The sequence below is a fragment of the Periplaneta americana genome, chromosome 1, assembly GCF_040183065.1.
Source record: "Periplaneta americana isolate PAMFEO1 chromosome 1, P.americana_PAMFEO1_priV1, whole genome shotgun sequence".
Lineage (NCBI taxonomy): Eukaryota > Metazoa > Arthropoda > Insecta > Blattodea > Blattidae > Periplaneta > Periplaneta americana.
Window position 1 is genome coordinate 51,744,954 of NC_091117.1, and position 26,115 is coordinate 51,771,068.

At 34.3% G+C, this 26,115-nt stretch overlaps 1 protein-coding gene across 3 annotated transcripts in view; it reads right to left on the reverse strand.

Annotated features, from left to right (window-relative positions):
* Positions 1-2,575: 2,575 nt before the first annotated feature.
* LOC138695268 (sodium/potassium-transporting ATPase subunit beta-2-like) overlaps positions 2,576-26,115 on the reverse strand; it is a 197,951-nt gene continuing 174,411 nt past the window's right edge. For all 3 annotated transcript variants that reach the window (XM_069819719.1, XM_069819713.1, XM_069819708.1), the window contains 6 exons: positions 22,178-22,318; positions 20,052-20,171; positions 12,446-12,603; positions 10,737-10,847; positions 7,915-8,083; positions 2,576-7,161 (listed from right to left, as the gene is read on the reverse strand). In XM_069819719.1, coding sequence (XP_069675820.1) covers positions 7,058-7,161; positions 7,915-8,083; positions 10,737-10,847; positions 12,446-12,603; positions 20,052-20,171; positions 22,178-22,318 — 803 coding nt within the window. In that variant the 3' untranslated portion in view covers positions 2,576-7,057. The remainder of the gene's footprint in view (positions 7,162-7,914; positions 8,084-10,736; positions 10,848-12,445; positions 12,604-20,051; positions 20,172-22,177; positions 22,319-26,115) is intronic.

The following is a 26,115-nucleotide window of genomic DNA, read 5'->3' on the forward strand; positions in this document are numbered from 1 at the left end:
GGAAATTTTTGACAATATAGATAAGCTTAGAAAGTTCCAAACAAGCACCGAGACTTTCATAAGAAAGAAGTGGCCATTGGCCAGTGCTAGCAAGTGTGCCATTGCTAAGCAATGAAGCTACCAGGCAGAGGTAATTGGTCTGATCACACAGGGTTGCTAGGTGACGACACTGTAATGAAGGAGCTCTGCAGAAATGCAGTTGTGGCCACCCATGACTTCTTACAAAACAAATTAGTAAAGATTTATGTTAAGCAATAACATAATAGTTTATGAATTTTTCTACGAAACTTAATAAAATGTGTATAAGAAAAGTTTACATGGTAATTTTCAAAGTTGCTTAATTTTCAAGAAATAAATAAAAAAATAAAATTAATGTAGGACGGAACTACTCCCCAACCATCTTCATGTTTAATAATAATAATAATAATAATAATAATAATAATAATAATAATAATAATAGATATCTTTATTTATTGATATGTATGTGCTGAATAACAGCAGTAGCAGTAGTAATTAACTTACTGGTTGTTCTGTATGGTTGTGAAACTTGGACTTTCACTTTGAGAGGAACAGAGGTTAAGGATATTCGAGAATAAGGTGCTTAGAAAACTATTTGGAGCTAAGAGGGATAAAGTTACAGGAGAATGGAGAAAGTTACACAATGTAGAACTAAAATGCATTGTATTCTTCACCTTACATAATTAGGAACATTAAATCCAGACGTTTGAGATGGGCAGGACATGTAGCATGTATGGGTAAATCCAGAAATGCATATAAAGTGTTAGCTGGAAGACCTGAGGGAAAAAACTTAGGGAAGGCCGAGACGTAGATGGGAGGATAATATTAAAATTGATTTGAAGGCGGTGGAATATGATGCTAGGGACTATATTAATGTTGCTCAGGATAGGGACCAATGGTGGGCTTATGTGAAGATAATTTTGTTTTGAATATGATACATTTTTATTAATTCGTGGTGTGGAAAGCCCATAAAGAGCCAAGGCCAACAAACCAGTATAGGCGTAATGTGTGGACAGCACGAAGATTCCCGCAGCTGTTACAGGTGGTTTTCGAAATCAGATTTTGCTACCTAGTGTAGCTCTCCAAATTAATAATGATGGTGGATAGACACCAGTCCCATACACTGCCAAAAATTTCTAGATAAAATTTCTTCCCTGTGAAGACTATGATATATTCTGAGATAATTTTTGGTACGATTTTGCTGTGGTGCTTTATATACGTTGAAACAATTACGACTTCTTATGTTTCAACATCAGCAGTATCCAGGTGTGCTCTATCATAACTCTACCCATGCTTTTCATCCTCGAAAATTGAATTACTTGTGAATATGACTGCAATTTTTGTGACTGATTTTTCTGTTTCTAGGTGATCTTTGTGGGTTAATAACCAATTTGATATATTTAATAATAATTACACTGGTTAACAGCCATTTTGCATCTGGTGTATGACATATCAATTCATATAATTTTTTGGTTGTAGAATCCGAAACGGCCTTCGGAATTGCTGTATCATGTAAGGGTTTTGAGATATTTTAAATTTTATATGGACTTTTAAATATTTTGATGTTGTTTGTATTATCATATTTTCAGAGATATTGTATAATAAATAAGGACTATGTTGGCTAAACTCTTTATTTCGATGTAATATACGATGGAAGAAGGTAGGCTATATTTATTGGGCTACAAATCAGGAAATTGTCGAAAGATCCTACCTTTTATCTTGAATTAACCCCTTTGTCCTCTTTCAAAACCATTGTTTATGGATTTCTGGGTAACAGAAGAGACGATAAATATTTCCATAGTCGTTGCTCTGCTAGATAACTGCAAGAACTCAAAATTCACATTTAAACTTACATCTTGACTTTTTCCCAGAAAACTGAGGTGCTTGTAGTGACGAACAGGGGTAAACGTTTTCACTAGTACACACTACAATAAGAGTCGTTACCAATGTTACTAGAACCGCTCAATGATGGGTGATTACTGTTTTTTTTTTTTTTTTTAGAGACGAATAAGACACCGTACAAAAGGAAGGCATCGTCATCCCATTTTGCCAAAAAGGAATTGATTTTAAACATTGAAAATATTAAAATTTCGGATTACTGAGAGTTATTTTAGTGATTTTGTTGGTTTATAAGAATTTTTTTATGTTATTAAGAAAACTGTAGTGGGTTCTGAGTGTTACATTATGTTTGTATATAAAATCAGCCATGTCTGCCAATATTGTATTGCTGTCTTCGTGTTAGTGCTGTGTATCTAGGAAATGTGAAGTGATAGAAAGAAGCTGATTTTTCCACTGAATTCAGCACCTCAAAATGAGGTAAATTCACCTATTTACACGACCATATACACGAAAAAGGTTTCAATTTCTTGGCTAGTGTTATTAATACTCACTTGCTTTTCAATGTAGTACCTATCTGATAAAGACAAATATAAATCCGTACTGAAAACAGTATGATCAATAACCATTTGTCATCACCATCACTAATGTGTGCGAAGTGATTTGATTTTAGGATCTCTCAGGTTAAGTGATGTTTTCATAATGAACTTTTGTTGTCATATTTCTTCCACAAGCTATTTTAATAAAATAAATAATGTAATGTACATTGCACATAGGCTAATTCACCAAATATGATTCACAAGTGACTTTTTAAATTCTAAAAAACTTAAACACATAACTATTATTTAATGAGGGAAAAAAATACACATAATACCTGGACTTAAAATCGAAAATATAATTTTGATTATATGTCCAATATTTTCTAAATTAGAAAAAAATACAACTAAAAAAGGGCTACTCACACAAAGCATATCTGAAGTTTTTGTACAATTCTAGAAGAAATAAGCTTATTATTTGTATATTCAGAAACTCTTTATATAAAAAGGAACATCACATACGGCACTTCATGAATATTTTAAAATTTTAGACTATGTATATGACAATTTTGAGCAAGAAGCTTTTACATATTGGAGTGAATATAGCTAAGCTTTTAAAAAACACCTTTACCATAAGAGCTACGATTCTCTGAATACTAGTACTGGTAAAGTGTGAAGAAATTTACTTAGCTGACATACATCTCTTACAATATAGTAGCCTGACAATTCATACCAAACTTCGTTCAAATATGATGAATGTAATTGACGTTTTACAATTCCATGGCTTATGAACATAATAAGATGAGCATTCATTATTTCATAATCATTCACACATTATTGTACACCTGCTCTTAATATTAAACATATTAAGCCATCTTTCGGTGATAATGAGATGTAAAAAACTATCTGTAATAGATAAATTGCACAATAAATTAAGTATGAATAGTGCCACACTTCACACATCATTCTCGACATTTGGTTACCAAAAGAGAGTAAGATAATTCTTATTACAGTAGGGCCTACCATCAGTTTATGTGTAATCAGGGCCGTAGCATGACAAAATGGCGTTCCTGGAAACAATTATTTTCTGTTACTTAGGGTTGCCAGGTGTCCCGTATTTGAGACCTGAAAAACTTGTTCCGTCCACAACAGGACACCAAAATTCCCTTATTTACACACATCATAGATGGCTAATTGGTTTTTATCTGTCCTTTAAGTTTTTTCCCTTACTGTTTGCCTAGATATCGTATTATAGAATTAAGGTAAGAAAAAGTCAACTTTGTTATTAGCATAAATATCTCTAGAAACATGACAACGAAGTAAATAAATTTAAACCTCTAGCTGCCTCTGTTTCAGTTGAAAGTAATTTAATTTCCAAGCAATAACTCTGCATGTTTATTGATACAGTAAGTTAATTGTTGTTGAATTGTGAGTAGCATAATGTGTAAAGTTGTGAAAAGTGTTTCAAATCAAAATCAGTAGGCTAATTCTCCTCCACATGAAATAAAGAGAGCGTGTTTGTATTTGGAAACATGTAACAGTTATACAATAATTTGTATGAACACGAACTTTACAATTACATCTTTCCAAACTAAATCCCAGAGTCATTAATGTTCCTTCTAAATTTCGGTAAAAAATAAATGATTGATTAATAATTAAGATACTGGTAACAGGTTTAATAGTTTAAATGTAAAGTCTTATGCTGTGTTTTAACATTCTAGTATATGCTCTGAAATGCTGCTCAGGGTTCTCTCACTCTTATAAGTTCCTCATATTTTTCTCGAGTTAAATGGTGCAACTGTACCTTATTTACATTCTGTAGGGATGTATTATTACATACATAAAATCTACATATGTCTGGGTTATTGTATCAACCTATTTTTTAATACACGTGATACTTTCATGAGCGTAACTTGTAACTTATGAATCAGTTTCTAACCTTTTAACTCTAAAAAAGAAGTGTAAATTTATTATTCGAAATGTTACTTATTCGAAATGGAGTCACCCCTTTTATTTCGGTTACAGAGGTTTTATTGTATGTGTACATATTTGTGCAAAGTCTAAATGACACAAGCTCTTTAAAGATCTCTCCTTAGGTTCACGACTGAGCAGTATTATTGATTATCTGTATGAAAACGTTGACTTTTAATGTCTGGGTTATTGTCAACCACCGCTTCTACTAGCTGGTGGTGTGAAAAATTCCACTTCTAAAAACGCGAGAACTCCTCCAAGAAATTCTTTACATCCTTCGATGTGATAACAAGTATGATGGCCACCATTTACGCATTTTTAGAAGTGTAAAATGGCAACAGACTTTGGCCATTATCCTTTCAGACGAATTTTCTTACGCCCTGAATACACACCCTGGGATTGCTGGCTTTATTTCCCTTTCAAAGAAAGATATACTAACCATAATAAATTGCAGATTTAAATCTACTAATCTCGGACCTAATGGCAAACATGGTCAGCACTTGGTCGAGGACATTAAGCAATTCGAAGGAAAAGAAATTAAATACTTAGCGATATTTAAACCTTACATATTAAGCTCACACGAGAGAAATACACCAGTAGTCAAAACCAGTATTGTACTGACTACATTGGAAATACTGTCTATGTGAAATCAACTTTTTATATAATATAAATTAAAGCAGTGATTCCCAAACCTTTTGAAGGCACAATTCACTTTTGAACAAGACTACTGTTTGCGATTTCCACTACCATACTGGTACTTAACCTCATTTGAAAATTACAAATTCCTTTAAAATGGAAAAAAAAATTATAATTTTACTGAAAACTAGTGGATACCACCCAAAGAACGACCAAGTATATGGTACAAACAAACGAAATTTTATGCAAACACTGTTCTTAGTACCATCATGTTGCTGCAGTAACAGTTCAATACAAATCGAAAGTGCCTGAGTTACCCAAATGATTTGTAAAACTTTGTCCCTGATCGATTACATAACAGTGCATTCCAGTATATTAAAGAACTCCTGAAAAATTATATGATAGATACAGAGTTCGTCTTTGCGGACATACAGTTAAATTTTCACAATTAAAAAAGAAAAGCTTTTTCAGTATTTTCCAGAAGGAACTAAAAAATAAATTACGACAGTAACATATGGGTACTGAATTCGTTTCTAGACAATTGCGTTCAATTGGCTGAAATTTAAAAAATAAGTATGAAGAAAAAACTCATCTAAATACGTCTTTACTGATGGAAAGTTCAAACTAGACTCCTTTTTTCAGAGAGCATAGATCAGAAGAATGCAAGAATACTTCGAGTTTTCAAAAGAAGATCTTAAATTTTTTTGTATTCTCAACCACATATTTATATAAAATAAGTTTCTAGTCTATGAAGAAAACAAAAGTGAAAAATACCTTTAACTTGAAAATGATATCACTTTATGTATCTAATACACAGTCCAGATTTGAGGATCTATTTTCTGGAAAACAGGTACATTCATTGCATTAATTTATTTTTACTTTGTAAGTACAGTAAACTCTTGCTAATCCTGCCATTCCTTCCACAGAGTAGTGTCAGATTACCAAGCATGCCGAATTACTGAGAGTGCTTAAATGTCATTAAACTTAATGTTATAAGCTGTGGCAAACCACTCTACTTGCACTTCTAAATCGAAACTAGAACGTTTCACACATGGCCGGCGTATATACACATATATACTAAGTATATAGGGGGGAAAGGGATTGTCCACCCTACCCCATTATCTCCTGGCTTAGTCACCTCATGAGTGACACCTTATTGGTGTCACTTATGGATTTCAGACCTGTCTTGGGACAGTCGACTAAACAACATATGTGTATAAGTAAAAGAGTGTAACACATGGCACCAGTGCAAATTTCCCAGAAAATATTACAGTAAAAGTGACAGAAAGTACATCAGGAGGAGGCCGGATTACTGAGGGCCGAATTAACGAGAGTCTAGTGTACTGAAGCATTTTCTGAACTTGTGTTCAAAGTAGTTTATGTCTCTAAAAACAAAATAAATATATGTTAATAAAGTGTTTTTTGTTTTATTTTGTAAATCATCTCATAACCCCTCTCCGCTCTTTACACGACCTCCAAAGGGTCGCGATCCACACTTTGGGAACCACTGCATTAAAATATCAACAATAAGTCTTCAATAAAAACTTCCGATAATTACAAAAGGAATTTATGTTACTTGCATAAATTCTAAAAAGATACCATTACGACCATGTACAGCTAATTTATGTACACTGTTTATGTTGCATTGTCTGGGATTAACTCACAAAACTCCAAAAAGAAACAATTCTTTTTCACGATAAATGTGACAAATACAGATAAAAATTTCGTGCTGTGAGGTCTAATAAAAATGTTAGTGAATAATGAATGTGAACAAATTCCATCCTGAATATTAGACACTAAGGACATGTAAATAGACACTTCATAAAATCGTGGGAGCACAGAATCACAACTGTATTTGTCACGATTTTGAAATATGACTTTTGTTAAATCACACTACTTTCTCCATATTACAATGTAAGAGAAAGTAAAAACGAATAATGGGAGATATGATAAGATAGGAATGCAACTTACAAGGAGAGGTGCTGTGGTGATGATGCTGATGGTTTTATTTTATTACATAAATACATAGTATTTTGTTTAAAACTGTTGAGTGCTAGATATCACTCAATCTTTATCTTGAAGTTCAGAACTCCAAGTTGTTCCTTACGGTCCTGCACCATGCTAGGAGACCAAGTTCGACACTCCACACTGATTTCAGTATCAGCTGCGAACAAAATGAGGGTCATGTCATTACGAAAATGTGCAACAAATCATTACATTTAAATTTATTTATACTTTTCGATTGCTGGTAAAATTCATGTTCTGAGAATAATAAGTTAATTAAGTAGTAAAATAACGTTGCAATCGAAAAGTATTGAGAATAAATTTGAATAAGGAACAAAAAAAGTTAATTGATGAACTAGTGGACTTACTCGTGTTAAACACGAGTTAACTCGTGTTAACACGAGTAAGTCCACTAGTTCATCAATTAATTATATTCAAGTGTTAAAAATGGTGTACGCAAGATTCAAAATGGAGAAAAAAAAGTTTCCTTCCCAGGCAGGATTCGAACCACGAAAGTCTTAGTTACCAGTCTATCGTGCTCTGGAGTGAACAAGACTCTGAAATCAGCTACAAGGGTCGGTCCGGTTTTTTTTCCCACTACTATACATAATTAAACGGTTTGTCAACATCATCAAATCCTTATCTGAACACAAGAACTACAGTATGAAACTCAATTTTCACACTGAAGAAAAAAAAAAAGTTATTACAATGGCTGGACTCGTCATTTTATCATTTAAGTGAGTGTGTACCAGTAATGTTCAGTGTCACAGTAGTAGGCCTACCTACTTCATGTCTTGAAATATCTGTGAATATTAGACGACATGTGTCTTATGTTATAAATTCTTACAGTAGCATGCTTTAATGTAATGCACTGATCATAACTTTTCCTATTATAGCAGTATCGGAAACTTACGTTTAGCATTTCGAAAATTCACTGCTACTACAGGGCTCAAGAATCCTTTCTGTCTACGGAATGGATAGAAATAACCAGGAAATCCTTGCTCTGGATAATAAAGAATTTCACCCAGGTTGGTTTCGTCTGCTTCATATCTGCCAGTGCAACTCAGCCAGACTTTCGCCATCTGAAAAAATTATCGATGATAAAATAAATTAAACACTAATCATGAGACAGACCAACCCACACTTCTAACTTTTTTTTTTTTTTTTGGTGAGAACACATTTTTTACACACATGGAAAAGCTACTAGTAAAATATTATAAAATTTATTTAACACATAACATAAATACACTGTGTCCCGTAGAATCATTACCACAAAGAAATATAAATATCTCGTCTCTCAGTAAATTTAGAAATATGTTTCTCATCTTGTCTGGTTACAAGTTAATGTTGTGTTTTGTGATATCTCCAAAGCGTTCGATTGCGTTGATCACAACTTAATTTCATCAAAATTAGAATTTTATAGTATTTGAGGGAATACACTAAATATATTTTTAGAACCTATCTTCATGGTAGAAAGCAATTAATCTCAATAGGTGAACATTGGTTAAGTCTCTCCAGTATACATTATGGTGTTCCACAAGGCTCAATAATTGGTCCACTACTATTCTTAATAGAAATAAATGACCTTCCTAAATTCATTACAGCTATAACAATTATATATGCTGATGACACTACATTCTTATGTTCTAGCTCTGTTTTGAATGAATTACATGCTCTAACCAATGATATTCTATCACAGATGGCTTTATGGTTTGAATCTAATGGTTTTTTGCTTAATCAAGAAAAGACTATCAACACAACTTTTAGCCTAAATCATATAGTAAAAAAGGACAACATACAAAACTAAACCAAATTTCTAGAACTTTTTATAGACACCAGTTGAACATGGGAAAAACATATCGAATATACAGTATATGCACAAAGTTATCAAGAGTTATATATTTATTAAAGAAATTAGTGACTTGCATTTCTCAAAATTATTTAAAATGTGCCTACTTTTCGTTTTTTCAGTCGATAATTCGGTACAGTATGCTTTAATTTTCTGGGGAAATGGTAGCAAAATTGGGAGTGTCTTGATTTTGCAAACGAAAGCCATTAGAATTCTATGTCAATCAAACTATCTTGAACACTTCGACCACTTTTTAAACAATCATAGATATTAACTGTCACAATTTATATATATATACACACGACCTAGTCCTTTACACCCGACAAAATATAGAAATTACTCATTAGTAGCCAATATACATGATCATGAAATTAGAAACAATGAACAAATTAATATTCCATACTGTAGATTACATAAAACCAGTACAAATTTTTCTGTTGTGGGGATGAAATTATATAATAAGCTTCCCAGTCAATATTATAAGTTGCCAACCAATAGTTTCAAAACTTAATTTTATAATTGGCTTTTAATTAATCCTTTCTATTTTGTAGATGAGTTTCTTAACATAAATTCATACGAAATTGTTCTTTAATAAATAAAGTTGTTTACATTTAGTTACAAATATTACATTAAGAGTGAAGTGTTTTCATTAAATTTTAGAGTTTCAAAATGTTTTTGTTTTTTCATTCTAATTAAACTTTACTGTTTTCAATTATATGTGTATTTTCAAATGTATGTTCTTTTTTTTCCCCTTCTGTATTGTGACGAAGCCTATCACTGTATGTTTAATGGCTTAAAAAATTGAATTGAATATGTAAAAACTTTCCAAGTTTGGTAACAATGAAAATTATGACTCTAGTGCGCATGAGCGTGGTATGACAACTCATAGAGTTAAAATGGCGGAATTCACAGCACAGCAGATAGTGAAATGTTGTTACTGGTTACCCGAATTGAAGTTCCCAATTGCAGTGCAAAGACTATTTAGGCAGGAATATGGTGCAAATACTCCAGAGTGTCATACCATTGTGAAACGGTATAATCAGCTGTTGGAAACAGGTTCTGTGTTAAGGACGAAGGGAAGCGGCAAAAAAGCAGTGTACGCAGCTGAAATTGAAGATGTTAGGCAAGCATTTCAGCACAGCCCAAGGAAATCAATTCGACAAGCCAGTTCAGAGCTGGGTATTCCGAAGTCGACTGTTCACAACATTGTCCATAAAAGATTGCGACTTACAGCATACAAAATCCAACTTGTGCAAAAGCTGCAGCGAAATGATAAACCCAGACTGACCAAGTTCGCTAATGCAATGTTATCCCGCATTGATGATGATAATAGATTCCTCAACCACGTCGCATTCTCAGACGAAGCAACCTTTCACATGTGTGGTAAAGCGCACTGCCATAACTGTATAATATGAAGAGAAGAAAACCCATGTGTTGTATTGAAATATGAACGTGATAACCCCAATGTTAACATGTGGTGTGCTTTGACTTGTATATTTAACAATACAATAAATACAAGTGCAGTTCGGAAATATATTGATTGCACCTTGTACATCATTATTGAAATATCTATTCACATGTATTCGTAAATTTCCAGATGACGGTTTTTCCAGTAAATCCATAACATACAAGTTTGTGTGTAACAATATTATATACAGAAACACAAAGTATAACTGTACCAGAAATCAAGACAATGTTTTCATTTTTGTTATTATACACGATCAATCTTTTACGTCATTCTTGTATATCGTCTTTGATCACTTCCACTGCTCCCCACTATCAGATTCTCCTCTCATCTACCACTATTACCAGAGTAGTCGAAAAACTGAGCCCTGTATAGTATCTACTCGATCTAATTGCTCTTATGTACTTAAATAGCTACTTACTTCTTTTGGATTTCCTGATAATGTTTGAGAGATTAAATCCTTAAGCTGCTTAGGCATGTGATCTGGTAGTGAACCAAGATCTTTGTAGTATTCTGGCACCCAATCATACACCTGCAATATAAAAATATAGGTATTAAAGTCAGATAAATCTCAAATTTTCAAAACACACATTATTTACGTAAAGAGCTAATTCCTGAAAAACGAGTGGCTCAAGGAAGAATCAAACTAATAATTGGGCACCTTGAATAAAAAATAAAAAGTAATAATAACATTGTGAGGTCCACATTACACGAATGTAATTGCTGATATGAAACAAACATACACTACATAAAACAATAAAAAAATAAAAATAAGGAAGAAAAATGCTTGAAAAGAAAAATAATATGGGAGCCGGGAGACTGTTAAAAATTAGGGGCAAATACGGGAGAACCCGGGAAATACGGAGGGGTTGGCAACCCTAGTCAGAAGAGAAAATAAAATTTAATAACTTCCTAGACTCACATTTGGAAGGCGAATGAATACTGTTGGATGTTGTGTAGCATAAACCATTTGATGACGAAATACCATTGTTTGAGGTCTGTGGATATAGAGGGAAAAATTGGATTGGTGTCTGGTAGAGTTCCTGGGTCTCAGTTGGTAGAGTGTTGGTACATTTAACCAAAGGTCCGGGGTTCGAAACCCGGCCCCGGAACAATTTTTCTCTCGAAATTATTCAAATCAACTTTACAGGAAGTTATACCTGAAAACTCAATTTTCATAACACACGTCACTGTTCGTTAACAGAAAACCACAATTTAAATCACACAGAGTTTGTGTGCACTCAATGTTGGTTGCTTGACGGTTGTCAGCCCACTTTGAGATCTGTGGATATAGAGGGAAAAATTGGATCGGTGTCTGGTAGAGTTCCTGGGTAGCTCAGTTGGTAGAGCGTTGGTACGTTTAACCAAAGATCACGGGTTCGAAACCTGACCCCGGAACAATTTTTCTCTCGAAATTATTCAAATACCATTGTTGTAACAATTTTTAAATAAAACTTCATTACATATAATTGTATAACAATAGTCCGATGTATACAATAAATTAATAAAGGAATCTGGTTGCTGCACTTTAAGCAAAACGAAATTTAATACAGAATATTTCAAGGGAGTGTGAGAGAAACAGATGGAATCCGCGAATGTAGTTGAGACAACAGAGATGCTAGTACAGTAATGTCAAAGCAGAGCAGACAGAGGCAGGAACAAACAATACTACTGTTTAATGAATACAGTTTTGCACTAATAATTAATATTTGAGTTGACCACGTATTCATTATTATTATTATTATTATGATTATTATTATTATTATTATTATTATTATTATTATTATTATTATTATTATTATTGTCATCATTTTGAGGCCCCCTGGCTGCTGCTGGGTTCGCCCATGTGTTAAAATGGTAATGATTGGAATGCACATCAAAAATGAATTTCTGATAGTAAAGTTCAGAAAAAAAGTGGCAGACTTCTTAAAAAGAGCATAAATGTAAGATAAGAACAACAAAACCGGATTATCCGTCTTTTTCGATTAACCATTCCTCCCCTCTCTTTCATTACGACGGATAATGGAGGTTTTACTGTACTTGAAAACTCTATCCACTAATTGCTTCAATGACACAAGAGTTTAGAAGCAAAGGTTCATCTGACAGGCCTAGAAGTAGAAAATCATGTACCTTGTTAAGCTTGAAGTAAACGCATGGACTGGTGGCTATGGTGTCGTTGGGCTTGCAATCTCCCCAGCTGTTAACGTCTATTGCACATATTTCACTCTCATTGTCTTTGCCTGAAGTATAATTGCACTCTTGACCAGCGGCTACAGGTGACTCATATTCTAGAAACAAACACCAAGCATACGTTTTAGCAATCTTTTTATTGTTTTGCTTCTATCTCCTTGAGGAAGACAGAGTACTATACTACTAATGTTAAATCGAAGTTAGGATAAAACTGGAATATAACACAATTAAAAGAACAGAAAGGAAATGCAGAAAATAAATTTGAATTTCAGAACACACACACTCTTTGACTCCACATTACACTACACAAACACACACCGAGGAAACAAAACAAAAGGCGCCAAGACCAGCAACAACAGTTCTGAAGGTGGTCAATAGCAGGCCGAAACATGTCAACAAGGTAATATAAAATTTAACACGTAAAAGACACATAGTACGTTTTCCGAAGAAAATAAAGTACAATAGAATAGGAAATACTTTCAAAGAGTGATTAAACCGTGTCTTTTCTGGACAGCACACCTTTCATTATTAATCTTACCAGACACCACTGCATTGTGTGCCTTTATTCTTAATAAATGGTGACAGGATATTTGGAACAAAATTGTCTTAACATAATTTTTCAATCACCCTATGGTTTCATTAAAAATTGATATTATCTAACACATCCCTATTTTAATTTCAGATAGCAGATATTTCTAGCTGGTATCATACATAAACCAGACTAAAACCTCACCACCTTACGAAGATACGCACTACTACTAATAGTCTGAAAATCAGTTTACTTCAATCGGTTATTCTCTATAGGCTACTTGCAGCGGCATGCGGTGATGGAGTTTTCGGGGAAGCAATTCCATGGAAACCCTGTATGTAGGCAACAAGCATCGAAGTCCAGTCGAGCAATGGCATACATACAGGCATTGCTTCCCTTCACGTCATGCTACTACACGCCACTGGCTGCTTGATCAGTGTACATCAAACTAAAGAAACAAGGACGTATCACAGTTTGTGCAATGGAGATTACTCTAAAAAAAATGACTGATACATGCCTAATAAACAGTCATACGTTCTTTTAATGGCCGATTTCTCGAAAAATATTAATGTATTCATAAAAAATAATGCGTCTGTAAGTATTATAAATGAATTTCTGGAACTTAACCTCTCGATATTGGAGGGATACGGAATCGGTAACTATTGTTAGACACGCAGAACTGTCAAAGGAGGTTTTCAGCTTTTTCACTAAATAATAAGGCCTACTATACTGCGTTCCATAAGGTCTGACAGGCGACGTAAACATTGCCGGCTGAGGAAGGAAGAAAGATACTTGCTAGTCAGCTAATTGCAGAGGTCACGTTCCAGACTTGACTTGGAATTGGATGTTGGTAGAATGCTTCAGACTGCACAACTTCAAGAAATGTGACCTCTGCCACTGGTTGATTAGTAAGTATCTTTCTCCCTTCCTCTGCCGACAATGTTTACGTCGCCTGTCAAACATTGTGAAATCAGTATAGGTATATTGGAAATATATTATAGGGGACAATAACTGTGGTGAATATTGAAGTATGGCAATGTTACAGGTCTTCCAAACAAGTTCACTGTCTTCTGAAGAATAAGTATTCGACATTGTATAAAACATTAATAGCCCAAGAACGTATAGAAATTCGATTAATTTCTTTACAAAATAATAGCGAAGAGTTCCAGGAATATTCTCGCCTAAATAAAGTTGGAGTCACGGATTTGGTAACAAAGAAGCAAGATAGCTTATCACGTTTTACGAAAAAGGGTTATCTTTTGAGACAAATGCGAATAGTTTTTGGATGTTATACACATATTAGTTTGTAAATTAGATTGTGTTAATGTGTAGGTTCTCCAATTAATGTCATTAATCACTAGTTCCATCTACCTCAACCTACTACTTCCTCATTCGTTAAATCATTTATTAGTATTAACTATTAGTAAACTAACAAAACTTTCGAGAAATGGAACAGTAAAATGAAGGAACCTGCAACTTTAAGAATTATAATAGAGCATCGATCGGTATTGTCCGAATACCGATCAACCGAAAGCATTCCAGTCGGAAAATTTAAATTTGCGCATGCGCCATGTAAAAGTTTCGCTAGCGCTGTTTGCGAGATTTAGCCGCAAAAAAAAAAAAAAAAAAAAAAAAAAAAGTCTCAGCTCAGAAACCAAAAAAAAAAAAAAAAAAAAAAAACAAATTGGACTTATTTTCCTAAACTGTAGGCCTATTTTAATGACCGTTTTGAACTTTTCAAACTAGGCTAGTCAGTTTTCTGTGTTATTTTATAAGACGTGTGATACAAAATATATACTCTATGTACAGTTTTGTGTTTAATATCAGTTTCTTTGTTTCATACTGCTCCTATATCACAGACACAATTTGTTTTCGTAAATAATCGGTTATCCGAAAAATAAATTATCCGAACACCCCCATCCCGAATTGTTTCGGATAATCGATGCTCTACTGTAGTAACTAATGACTCATTAACAGAAAAAGGAGCATCTTCTGCGGACTTCTGGAAAAAGAACTCAGGAAGAGACTAGTGAAGTGCTTTGTATGGAGTGTGGCATTGTCTGGGACAGGAACATGGACATTACGACGAAGTGAAGCGAATAGAAGCATTTGAAATGTGGCTATGGAGAAGAACGGAACGTGTGAAGTGAACAGACAGAATAAGACATGAAGCTGTGTTGGAAAGAGTGGGTGAAGAAAGAATGATGCTAAAACTGATCTGAAAGGAAAAAAGGAACTGGTTGGGTCACTGGCTGAGAAGAAACTGTCTACTGAAGGATGCACTGGAAGGAATGGTGAACGGGAAAAGAGTTCGGGGTAGAAGATGATATCAGATGATAGACGACATTAAGATATATTAATCATGTGAGGAAACATAGAGGAAGGCAGAAAATAGGAGAGATTGGAGAATGCTGGGTTTGCAGTGAAAGACCTTCCCTTGGGCCGAACACTAAATGAAATAAGTCATTATCTCGTCTTTCGAGAATCCGACAATGAATCAAGTAAGAAGATGTGAAAATGTTGATCATTTGGTTCCTGAAATATTAAAAGCACACCAAATATATTCTATTGTTATTTTTAACACTGTTCCCTAGCAACCGATATAAAGTGAGGACACTCAATAATCTATTAAGCTCTATTCCGCTATGGAGATCATCGCCGAGCGAACTCCGCCGTTCGATTAGTTCTAGACGTAAATACGCGTATTATATGGAGCTGATTCCTTTACAACGTTGCGTGGGCTGCAGAGCTGTGCGTTGGCGTTCATCGCTCTGGATTGATTTGGCTTCAGACTGACAGCCTGCTCGTCGTAAAAAAAATGACGATAAAACAATATGGCTGCAAAACATCGTGTACTTGGCAATTTCTCACAAATAAATGATGAAACTTTGCCAATATGTTTCCAATCATCCTGCCCTGTACGATATAAGTTCCAAATGATAGTTCTTACTCATAAAAGGAAATTTAGTGAAAGGAAGTTGGTGAAATTGTAGGCAAGAGTGGTGAAGTATCTGTATTTCAAGACAAGCTAACCCTATATTCAATACATTAGAGAAACAATATTTAAACATTACCTTTTTTTTAAAGACAGTGTTTATAAAAAATGTTGAATTTTGTGTTGTTAGAGCAGAGACGTACGTATACAGGGCGACCCATATTTACATCACACTTTTTATTGCACTGTAGTAGCGTAAACCAGCCGTGGCGAGAACGTGACTCGCGAGACATTGTGGCTCGCAGTGATAGCTGTGCATTTCGCTTGCTTCTAACCTCCACCAACCCCCACCCTCTCACTCACTCACTGGAGTCAAACTCCGTTCCATTTGTATTTGTCTCTGACCTGCGAGTGGTATATGTCACTCTCGAAACCATGTACGAAATTTCCAAGTAGGATGGGAGGACGCATTTTTTTGCTGTCAATATGATGAAAATATTAAATGTATGATTTTTTCACAAGTATTACAAGCAAAACTGTTGTATAACATAAAACGGCATTATACTACATGTTACTGATGAAACATTAAAAGCTTAAGTGTTATTGTTGTTGTTATCATCATCATCATCATCATCATCATCATCATCATCATCTCTGTACGTTGACCCTTTTTCAGCAGATGTACGAATAATGATTTACTATGTGATGTCAAAGTAAGCTAGTTGTAAGGACTTGACAAATGTTGAACTTTCAAATCTTTGCCAAAAAATAAATATCCGAAACTTCGTTCTTTCGCTTGCTCTGTTGAAGTCATGTTCGCTACAACTTACGTTTGTGAAAAATAATTTTCAACAATTAAAATAGTAAAACCCAAATTTAGATCACGACTGACAGAGAAATATCTTCGTGATCAACTACGACTGGCAGTAAGTGACATAATTCCTGATTTTTAAACTTTGTCGCAGAGACATTAGCTTTGTCGCAGAGACATTCTGAAGACAGTTAATTTTAGGTTGTGATATTGTTCATTTACTGTTCATTTCTTTCTTCGTTACACGTACTAAACATTAGTTTGCAGCCTTGTACTGTATAAAATTATTATTTAAGTGCTTGACGTAAGGAAAATGAAAATCCGTTAATAAGTCAGCCAGTTGCTTCACTTCCTCTTCGGATGTCCGCCTCCCTCCATAGGTGCTATGCACGTTGCAGGTTACACAGTGGCTCGGCGCAAGATTACATTTTCGCCACCGCTGTAAACAGTCAGGTTAAGTGACCCATTCCACCGTTAAAACGTACTGTGTTCCATATCATTTGAAGCAAAACCGAAGCTTCAATTTAATTTTATTCTCAGTGCGGTCCGAGACATGTGCATTTAATCAGAAAATCTACTCAGAACATTTACTGGAAAATGTTTTAGGCTACGTCCATTTTCGGTTTTCCGTGCGTGCGTACGTGAATGTGTGTATGCGATATTGTAATTACACTATTCATGTTATGCAAAAAAAAAATGTGGATAACATACACGCCACTGCAAGCAAAGAAGTGGGTCACGAAGTCCGATAATATAAGTATAAATTAACATAATGCATATTCATGAGTACTAATTCATTTTGAAGTAGGAGTCATTTTTCTCGCCAACAAATTAAATAATGAAATTGTGTACTTTACATTTACTTAGGCTATACTTACTTAAATGGCTTTTAGAGAACCCGGAGTTTCATTACCGCCCTCACATAATCCCGCCATCGGTCCAGAAAGCAGACTTGATGACAAAAACTTCTCAACCGAATAATAGCAGGCATTTCCCACATTGTTGCTGCGTTTAATTTCCTCTCGAGTGTCATTTATATTTGTTACTGCTGCTCCAAGATATCTGAATTTTTCCACCTTTTGAAAGGATAAATTTCCAATTTTTATATTTCCAATTCGTACAATATTCTGGTCACGTGACATAATCATATACTTTGTCTTTCCGGGAATTACTTCCAAATATATCTTCTTACTTGCTTTAAGCACAATTTCCATATTTTTCCTAATCATTTGTGGATTTTCTCCTGGCATATTCACGTCATCCGCATAAACAAGCAGCTGATGTAACCCGTTCAGTTCCAAATCCTCTCTGTTTTTCTGGATTTTCCTAATGGCATACTCTAGAGCAGGCCTGCACAAGGTTTGCGCTCTCCGAGTCGGCTCACAGCTCATGAGCGGAATGCAGATATTGGCTGCGCTCTGTACAAGGGTGGACTGGAAGATGGGGGTGATCTCGTACAAAATGTACACAAAAGTACTAGTACGAGTGTTCATGAAATGAATTCCCGTTCAGTATTTACAAACCTATCTTGGACTATTATTAATTAATAAAGAAATATTTATTTCACAGAAATAATAGAAACTCTAAAGCTATTTAAATATACAATATCATTTTGTTATAGGCCTATTTTTATTTATCAGTACATCAAAACGAGGCTTTATGCTGTTGGCAGCTGAAAGAAACAGTACTGACCGTAATGAAACATCAGTTACAGATGTTCGATGTCTGTCTTTATTATAGTTGATAATAGAAAACAGTTGCTCACAAATATAAATGTTGAGCCAAACATAGCAATCATTTTCACAGCCAGCTCGTGTAGTCGTAGATATTATCGCTGAGGTTTAGTCTTGTAAAACTCAATCAGACTAGTAGTATTATTGCTATGGTGACTGGCGAGGTTCAAACTAAAACTGGCTTCTTGGGCATATGAAATATTTATAGAAAAGCACGACAGATAATCACATGAAATTAAAATGTACATGATATCCTAGACCTTTCACGTCAGAGATGAAACAACATAAAGCGGCAAAACATTGTCAATTTACTAGCCACATATTGATTAATTGATTGGAATAGAGTATTGCGGTATTCTGCAAATCAAATAAAATACCATTTTGGATTCCGTAATAAATTACGTACATCAATACGCTGAATCCTGATCATATGCACTTAGTTTTGTATCAATTAATGTCGAAAATGTACATGTGACAACGAAATCAAAGCACTAAAACGTCAAACGTCATGCCTTTATTTCGCCTCCGCCCGCCTCCACTCAGCGTTGCCAAACCTACCCATGCTCCGGCTTGTAACTGAAGATGGCTCTGGCTCAGACTATCATTTTCCAACTCTTTGAAACAGATTTCCCACAGAGTCATTTCACCGGCATTATCACCTTCATTTTATTCAGACGCTAAATAACCTGAGATGTTGATACAGCGTCGAAAAGAGAGAACAAGTCAATTCATATCGATTACGGATATCTAGTAACAGAAGAGACGATAAATATTTTCATAGTGACAGCTGTACTGAATAACTACAAAAACTCAAAATTCATACTTACACTTACACCTTGCCTTTTTTCCAGAAAACTGAGGTGCTTGTATTGACGAACAGGGGTGAACGTTTTCACCAGTACACACTACAATAAAGAGTCGTTACCAAGGTTACTGAAACCGCTCAATGATGGGTGATTACTGTTTTTTTTATACAGAGACGAATAAGACACCGTACAAAAGCAAAGCATCGTCATCCCATTTTGTCGGAAGAAATTGATTTTAAATATTGTAAATATTAAAATTTTGGATTACTGAGTTATTTTAGTGACTTTGTTGGTTTATAAGAATTTTTTATGTTATTAAGAAAACTTCAGTGGGTTCTGAGTGTTATGTTATTTTATGTTTTTATTTAAAATGAGCCATGTCTGCCAATATCGAATTACTGTCTTTATGTTAGTACTGTGTATCTAGGAAATGTGACGTGATAGAAAGAAACTGATTTTTCCACTGAATTTAGCACCACAAAATGAAGTAAATCTATCCATTTACACACCAGATACACGAAAAAAGTTTTAATTTGTCAACTAGTGACAATTCACCGAGGCCGAACAATTAACAAGACTAGTGTAAAATACTGCTTGTATGAGGACAAAATTGTCTGTAATGACAGTGTTTAGACTGTCAGCTTACTGATGCCAATCGTGTGATGTCTGTTTCATCCTATCTTTATTATTTTATTGACTGCATTATTCTCTATTTAAGAACTGCGATAATACCTTTTAGGAATTCACCGAAGGTTGACAACCATTCAGAGCTGGACGTCCATTCATTGTCAGCCCTTTTGTATGTCATCACAGATTCACGTCCTTCTGGAGGCAATGGGCGAGAAGATAGACCTGAAATGAACATCGAAATTGAAGGTGATTTTCTCTAGATCTACCAAGGAAAATAATTCATTATGGACGATAAAATAATAATAAAGGGCAAATTAAATAAAAAGTGGCAGGGAATTAATTGTGTGAAACATCTTTATTCTTAGTGTGTAATTTTTAGGTTGGGCACGGATAGACTTAAGAATTAAATAGGTTTGTTCCAGCACGGTTCAGAATCGATTCTGAACTGCCTGCTCATGAGCAGTATCTCCAACAAGACTTTAACTGATTCTGAACTCCCAGTTCCCTGTTTCAATGTGTTTTGAAGCTCGTTTGGAGAGAGTGAAATTGGTTCTCGATTACAGCAAGAACTGGGAACTCTGAACTGCTGACGCATGCGCAGATGGCTTAATCTGAATTTGAGATTAAAATGCTTCGATGCTGGGCAGGTTAAAATAAAAAAATAGTCGATCATGAGTGATTTGGAAGGTGATAGTGATATACATTATGACTAGACCTCGGATTTTAGGTTAAATGCTTATTTTTTCCTGTAGGGATAAACCGAAACAAGGTATATATCTTCACATTTTATATGAAATATGAACGTTTGAAAGCGGTTTTATGGTGCCCAAAATGCCTATTTTGCAAATTGAGATCTATTTTTAAGTCTTTAGAGCCTAAAATTGTCTATTTGTTACGTATATATTTTTAAATTTTCGTGTAGCAGTGAACAAGAAAGTTTTAAATGCCATGGGGTGGGTTTGTTTCAAATATCCTTTTAATAGTTTGATTGTAGGAATGAAAAGATTCCTGGAAGATGTCTGGTTTTGTTGAGCACTTGAGAAGACAGTAGGAATGTGATGAAAAGGGGAGGATGTAGTTCTCCCTAAAGAAATTAGCATGGCAAATATTGCTATATTTAAATATGCATCCATTGCTTCGGTATCATTGAGATTTTTGCTTATAAAATGGTTCTATCTAAGAAAAGGCAAAGTTTCACAACATAATATTAAGAGAAAAACGTTGTTACGTATTTCAATGCTAATTATGAATAATGTGTTAATTGTAAATTCATTCACTGGTTATGTATAACCAGCCTTAGAGCAATAGGCCTATGAATTCATGAAAAATTACGTACCGGTATTCACAATTTAAGACTTAACAAAAATAAAGTTTCTAACCGCAATATCTTTTTTCACTGTATACCGTAATGCTTAATACTCACTAATTAATTGCATTTTTATAGTTACTATAGTTTGCGTGGATAAAAATTACATTTTAACTGCATAAAATAATATTTTAAGTGCCTATTTTGATGAATTCAGAGTCTATTTTAGGTGCCTAAAAGTTAGTTTTATCAGCGGTCTAATTATGATGAATTAAGTTCGGAAGATGAATAGGCCTATAATTTTAATATGGGAAGAAACTTCGAAGGCCGTGAAACAACAGTTCAAGAAACGTTCCAACAACGTAATATGCCGAACTAGTTCCGAGAACGTTTTCTACTAGCGCATGCGTCGAAAGATGTTCGGTATTAGTTCGTAACGCGTTCGTAATTGCTTGTTGGAACAAACCTATTAAATACTACCACAAGATGAGTACATCTTAACCAATTATTAGATAATGGGACAAGACGGATCATATGGAAAGCATAAATCAATTTAATTGAGAGAAAAAGGAAGGTAGTAAGCTCAAGATACAAGAGTGCACGTTCTTGCATAGAATCATTGACTAAGAAATATGCGTAATGTTCATGTTTTTCAAATTTATAAAAACATGCATTAGGTAAGACCCGAACCCGCACCCTTGTCATTAAAAGTTTCACAGCTTAACCAATTAGCTACAGCGTCAGTCGCACTACTGCCTTAAATATTTCATATCTGATTGTGGGTAATGTGCTTACAGAATCAACTTAGATGTGCGGAATTGCATAAGTTTGTATAAAGAAAGCTCAAGTGACTCTCCCTGTATAACACATTTTAATGATATTATTTTATATGCACTGCGTAATTTATTTTATGACACATTACCTGGTGACGTTCCAATTAACGATCTGTCTAGCTGATATTTAGGAACCTCTCGATCAATAGTTTGCAGCAATCCCCACATACAGACAGCGAAGAAGCCAGCCAGACAGGAGTAGAAAATGACATAAAATGTCATAATCTTGGCTGAAAAGAAGAAATCATTTCCTTTTATTAAGTTTTTCTCTGTAGTAAATATTTCCGCGATGTGCAATTGTCGAATGGCATGCTGTAAGAGTAATGGGTATTCACCATATATGAAAGAAGATCTGAGAATCGAGCTTAATTTCTTACTTTTAAGACCTGAAGTTGAAGTCTTACTTTAATCTTTTGCTTCAATTATAGACCCATCTCTATTGTTATTGCATTCCGTACAATATTAGAAACAGTAATGAAAACCCGATTAACATATCATTTCGAAACAAATAACTTACGTACATATTTACCAAAGTACAATTGGAATTTAGAAAAGGCTGGATGCAATCGAATAATTAATCTCAACCGTCACCTCCGGGTTTGATAACCATACAGCTTTTCTGCTATTTCACGCGATCTGTCTGAAGCTTTCGATTGTGCATCACATGAGACAATAATTTCGAAACTGTATATTACAGTATTAAACGAAAGGAGCTAGATTTGTTGTGCTTTTATTTATGGGGTTTATTCCAATTTAGCCATTGTTGAATATGGAGTTCCTCAAGGTTTCGTTTTGGGACCACTCATTTTTTATTATAAGATAAATTAGTTGAGAATCTGTTTTATTTGCTGACAACACAATTCTTTGGACACTACATAGAGATATAAAAACTTTAAATTCAATAATTAACATATACTTGTAGCCTATATACCTCAGTAAATTTTCTACGGTTAAATGGTTTCGGTCTAAATTTAAAACACTCAAAATATAACGTTCTCATTAAACTACCCTAAACGTCGAAACTCAGTAGTATGTAAAATTGTTAGAAATTTTATTAGATTCTAAATTAACACGGGATGAACTTATTAATTTGATAACTATCAGGATATCGAGACATTTAAAACCCTTCACACCAAAATTCTACCTCATATAGGGTAAAGGTTGGTAATATTGTGTTACTAATAATATTATGATAGTTCTTTTTGAGAATTTTTTTACAATTTTACTGAGCGAAAGGAAGATCGGTTTTTTTGCGTCAACGTATTAAGGGAATGTTCGTGGACAAGTTTCTGCACAAAATCGGTCCTTCTCTCATTCAGTAAAATTGTAAAAAAAAATTGGACACTACATAGAGATATAAAAACTTTAAATTCAATCATTAACATATCATACTTGTAGCCTATATACCTCAGTAAATTTTCTACGGTTAAATGGTTTCGGTCTAAATTTAAAACACTCAAAATATAACGTTCTCATTAAACTACCCTAAACGTCGAAACTCAGTAGTATGTAAAATTGTTAGAAATTTTATTAGATTCTAAATTAACACGGGATGAACTTATTAATTTGATAACTATCAGGATATCGAGACATTTAAAACCCTTCACACCAAAATTCTACCTCATATAGGGTAAAGGTTGGTAATATTGTGATACTAATAATATTATGATAGTTCTTTTTGAGAATTTTTTACAATTTTACTGAGCGAAAGGAAGATCGGTTTTTTTGCGTCAACGTATTAAGGGAATGTTCGTGGACAAGTTTCTGCACAAAATCGGTCCTTCTCTCACTCAGTAAAATTGTAAAAAAAATTTTCAAAAAGTACTATCATAATATTATCAGTATCAAAATTTACCAACCTTTACCCTATTTACATTATGTTTTTTTTTTTTAATTGGGTTGATGCAGAAGTCCGTATCGTTTTCTTTCTTTATTATTTTTTTTTTGGCTACCACAAATATTTCCTGTTGAGATGAATAGAAGATAGAAATTAATCTGTAATATATTCTTCACAACCGCATGCTGTTAGGCCATGAACCAATGTAACTTCTGTGAACACGCTCAATGGCGCCTCCTCCCCTCGTTACGAGCATGAGGGCGCCGAAGTGGCGTATAAAATTAGCCTTTTCGCACGGTCTTTCTCAGTAATATCTCGGCATCGAGAGCAGCTACAGACCTGTGTTTCCACTCGTTTGATTTGTAATCGCAAGTTCTGCACTATTAAAGTGATAGACACGTACGATACACTTTTGAGTGAACCATAGTGAAAAAAAATTGCTGTGAGCTGGGACTAATTCTTGGATGTCGCTTCTTATAAAAAGAAAATATATTTATTCTATGTCCTTCATTAATTATTTCTCTTATCATAGACTCATATTCTTTATATGTAAACCGAAATAAAAATAAAATATCCAAACCAATGCAACTGTAGTTTCATTCCAAAAACTGGGTACCGGTAACGTATTTCACGTATTCCTAATATAGCGCTGGATTTTTTTTCTATTAGTGTAGGGAACGTTACACGTCAAAAGCTCGTAACGTAGATGGCAGAACTGTAGCAATAAACAGTCTAAAGAATTGTATCTCGTGTGTATGCGTCGCTTGCTTCAGAAAATTAATGATCTCAGCAAGTTGTGAAGGCCGGAACTGTTTCCCGGTATTGCTGACTTCCGAGAAACTCTGTACGACGAGGAAGTGTGACGGTCAGAGATCGTGATGTCACTCTTTATCTCATTTACATTACGAGACAGAGAGGAAACTTGGCTGCGGGTTTTCTTTCAAAATCGGCACACACTCATTCTTTGTTCTCTTGAAAATGTTGTAATCCTACTAAAAAATGAGGTAATCCCATTCGAGACGAAAATGCTAACTTACTTTAGTCAAACGATCAACATCCTCGGAAATTAGACTTATGGCTAGAGCTAGGATTTTGATGAAATTGCATCTTTTTTCTAGTAAGCCAGAAACATAGCTCCTTTAGTACTTATATGTTATGTGATAAACTGAGTTTTTTAAGATATATTTGTTAGGGCATTTTTTTTGCATTTTTGCCTGTTTCAACTCATAAGAGCATCTTTTGTTTTATTCGGTCTTTTTTTAGGCATTTTCATTTAATTTTGGCCGTAAATCCCCAATATTAATGTAAAATAATATTTATTTCCTTCGATATTTTCTTTACACATTTTGTCCATTAATACCCATTATTTTGTATAATATTCGTATTTTAATCGTTTTTCTACACAAATATTGCCATTTTAACGTAGTACATCCCATGTAATGGATTAGTCCAACCACCTCTTCAATACAGACTCCTCTATACCTGCTAATTCCGTATAAGAGTGGCCTTATGGTAGACTACATGGAAACTAAAAGTAAAGTAAATCCATGGCGCTACAGTCCATGAAGGGCCAAGACCGACCAGCCGACTGCTGACCTCATGTCCACACGCCGAAGCAGAGATGAACGATCCTACATGAAAATTACATCAGGTAAAATAATTAATTAATGTGTACTACTTAGAAAAAATTATGCAAAATTTAATTTAATTACTAGTCCAAATATTAAGTTGTACAACTTTTTTCCTACTAAGCCAATTATGTAAGATCAATTTTTAGAGCATTTTTAAGGACATTTTTGAAAGATTTTTAGGTCATAAATGTATTGTTTTTAGGACATTTTTTCATGATTTATAGGTCATCAAAATCCTAGCCCTACTTATGGCATTTAATTATAAGTAGCTCTCCATAACTGGTTACTACATGTTGCATTTTCACCTTCGAAAATGAAACAAAAGAAATACGAATAAGTTACCTTCTCTTGTCAAGCTTAGGGACAGTGATGTACTGTATATCGCATTACAAAATTAATTTCAACATCACCACAGCATAGCCTCAAGGAAAAAGCTTTCCCTACCAGTCCGACACCTTGAAGTTTAGAAACTCGCCGCAATACGACCACTGAGCATGCAAATTACTTGGGCCAAGGTTTTCAGCGTAGTTTCCTCCATAAGGTGAAAAAATTAACTCTA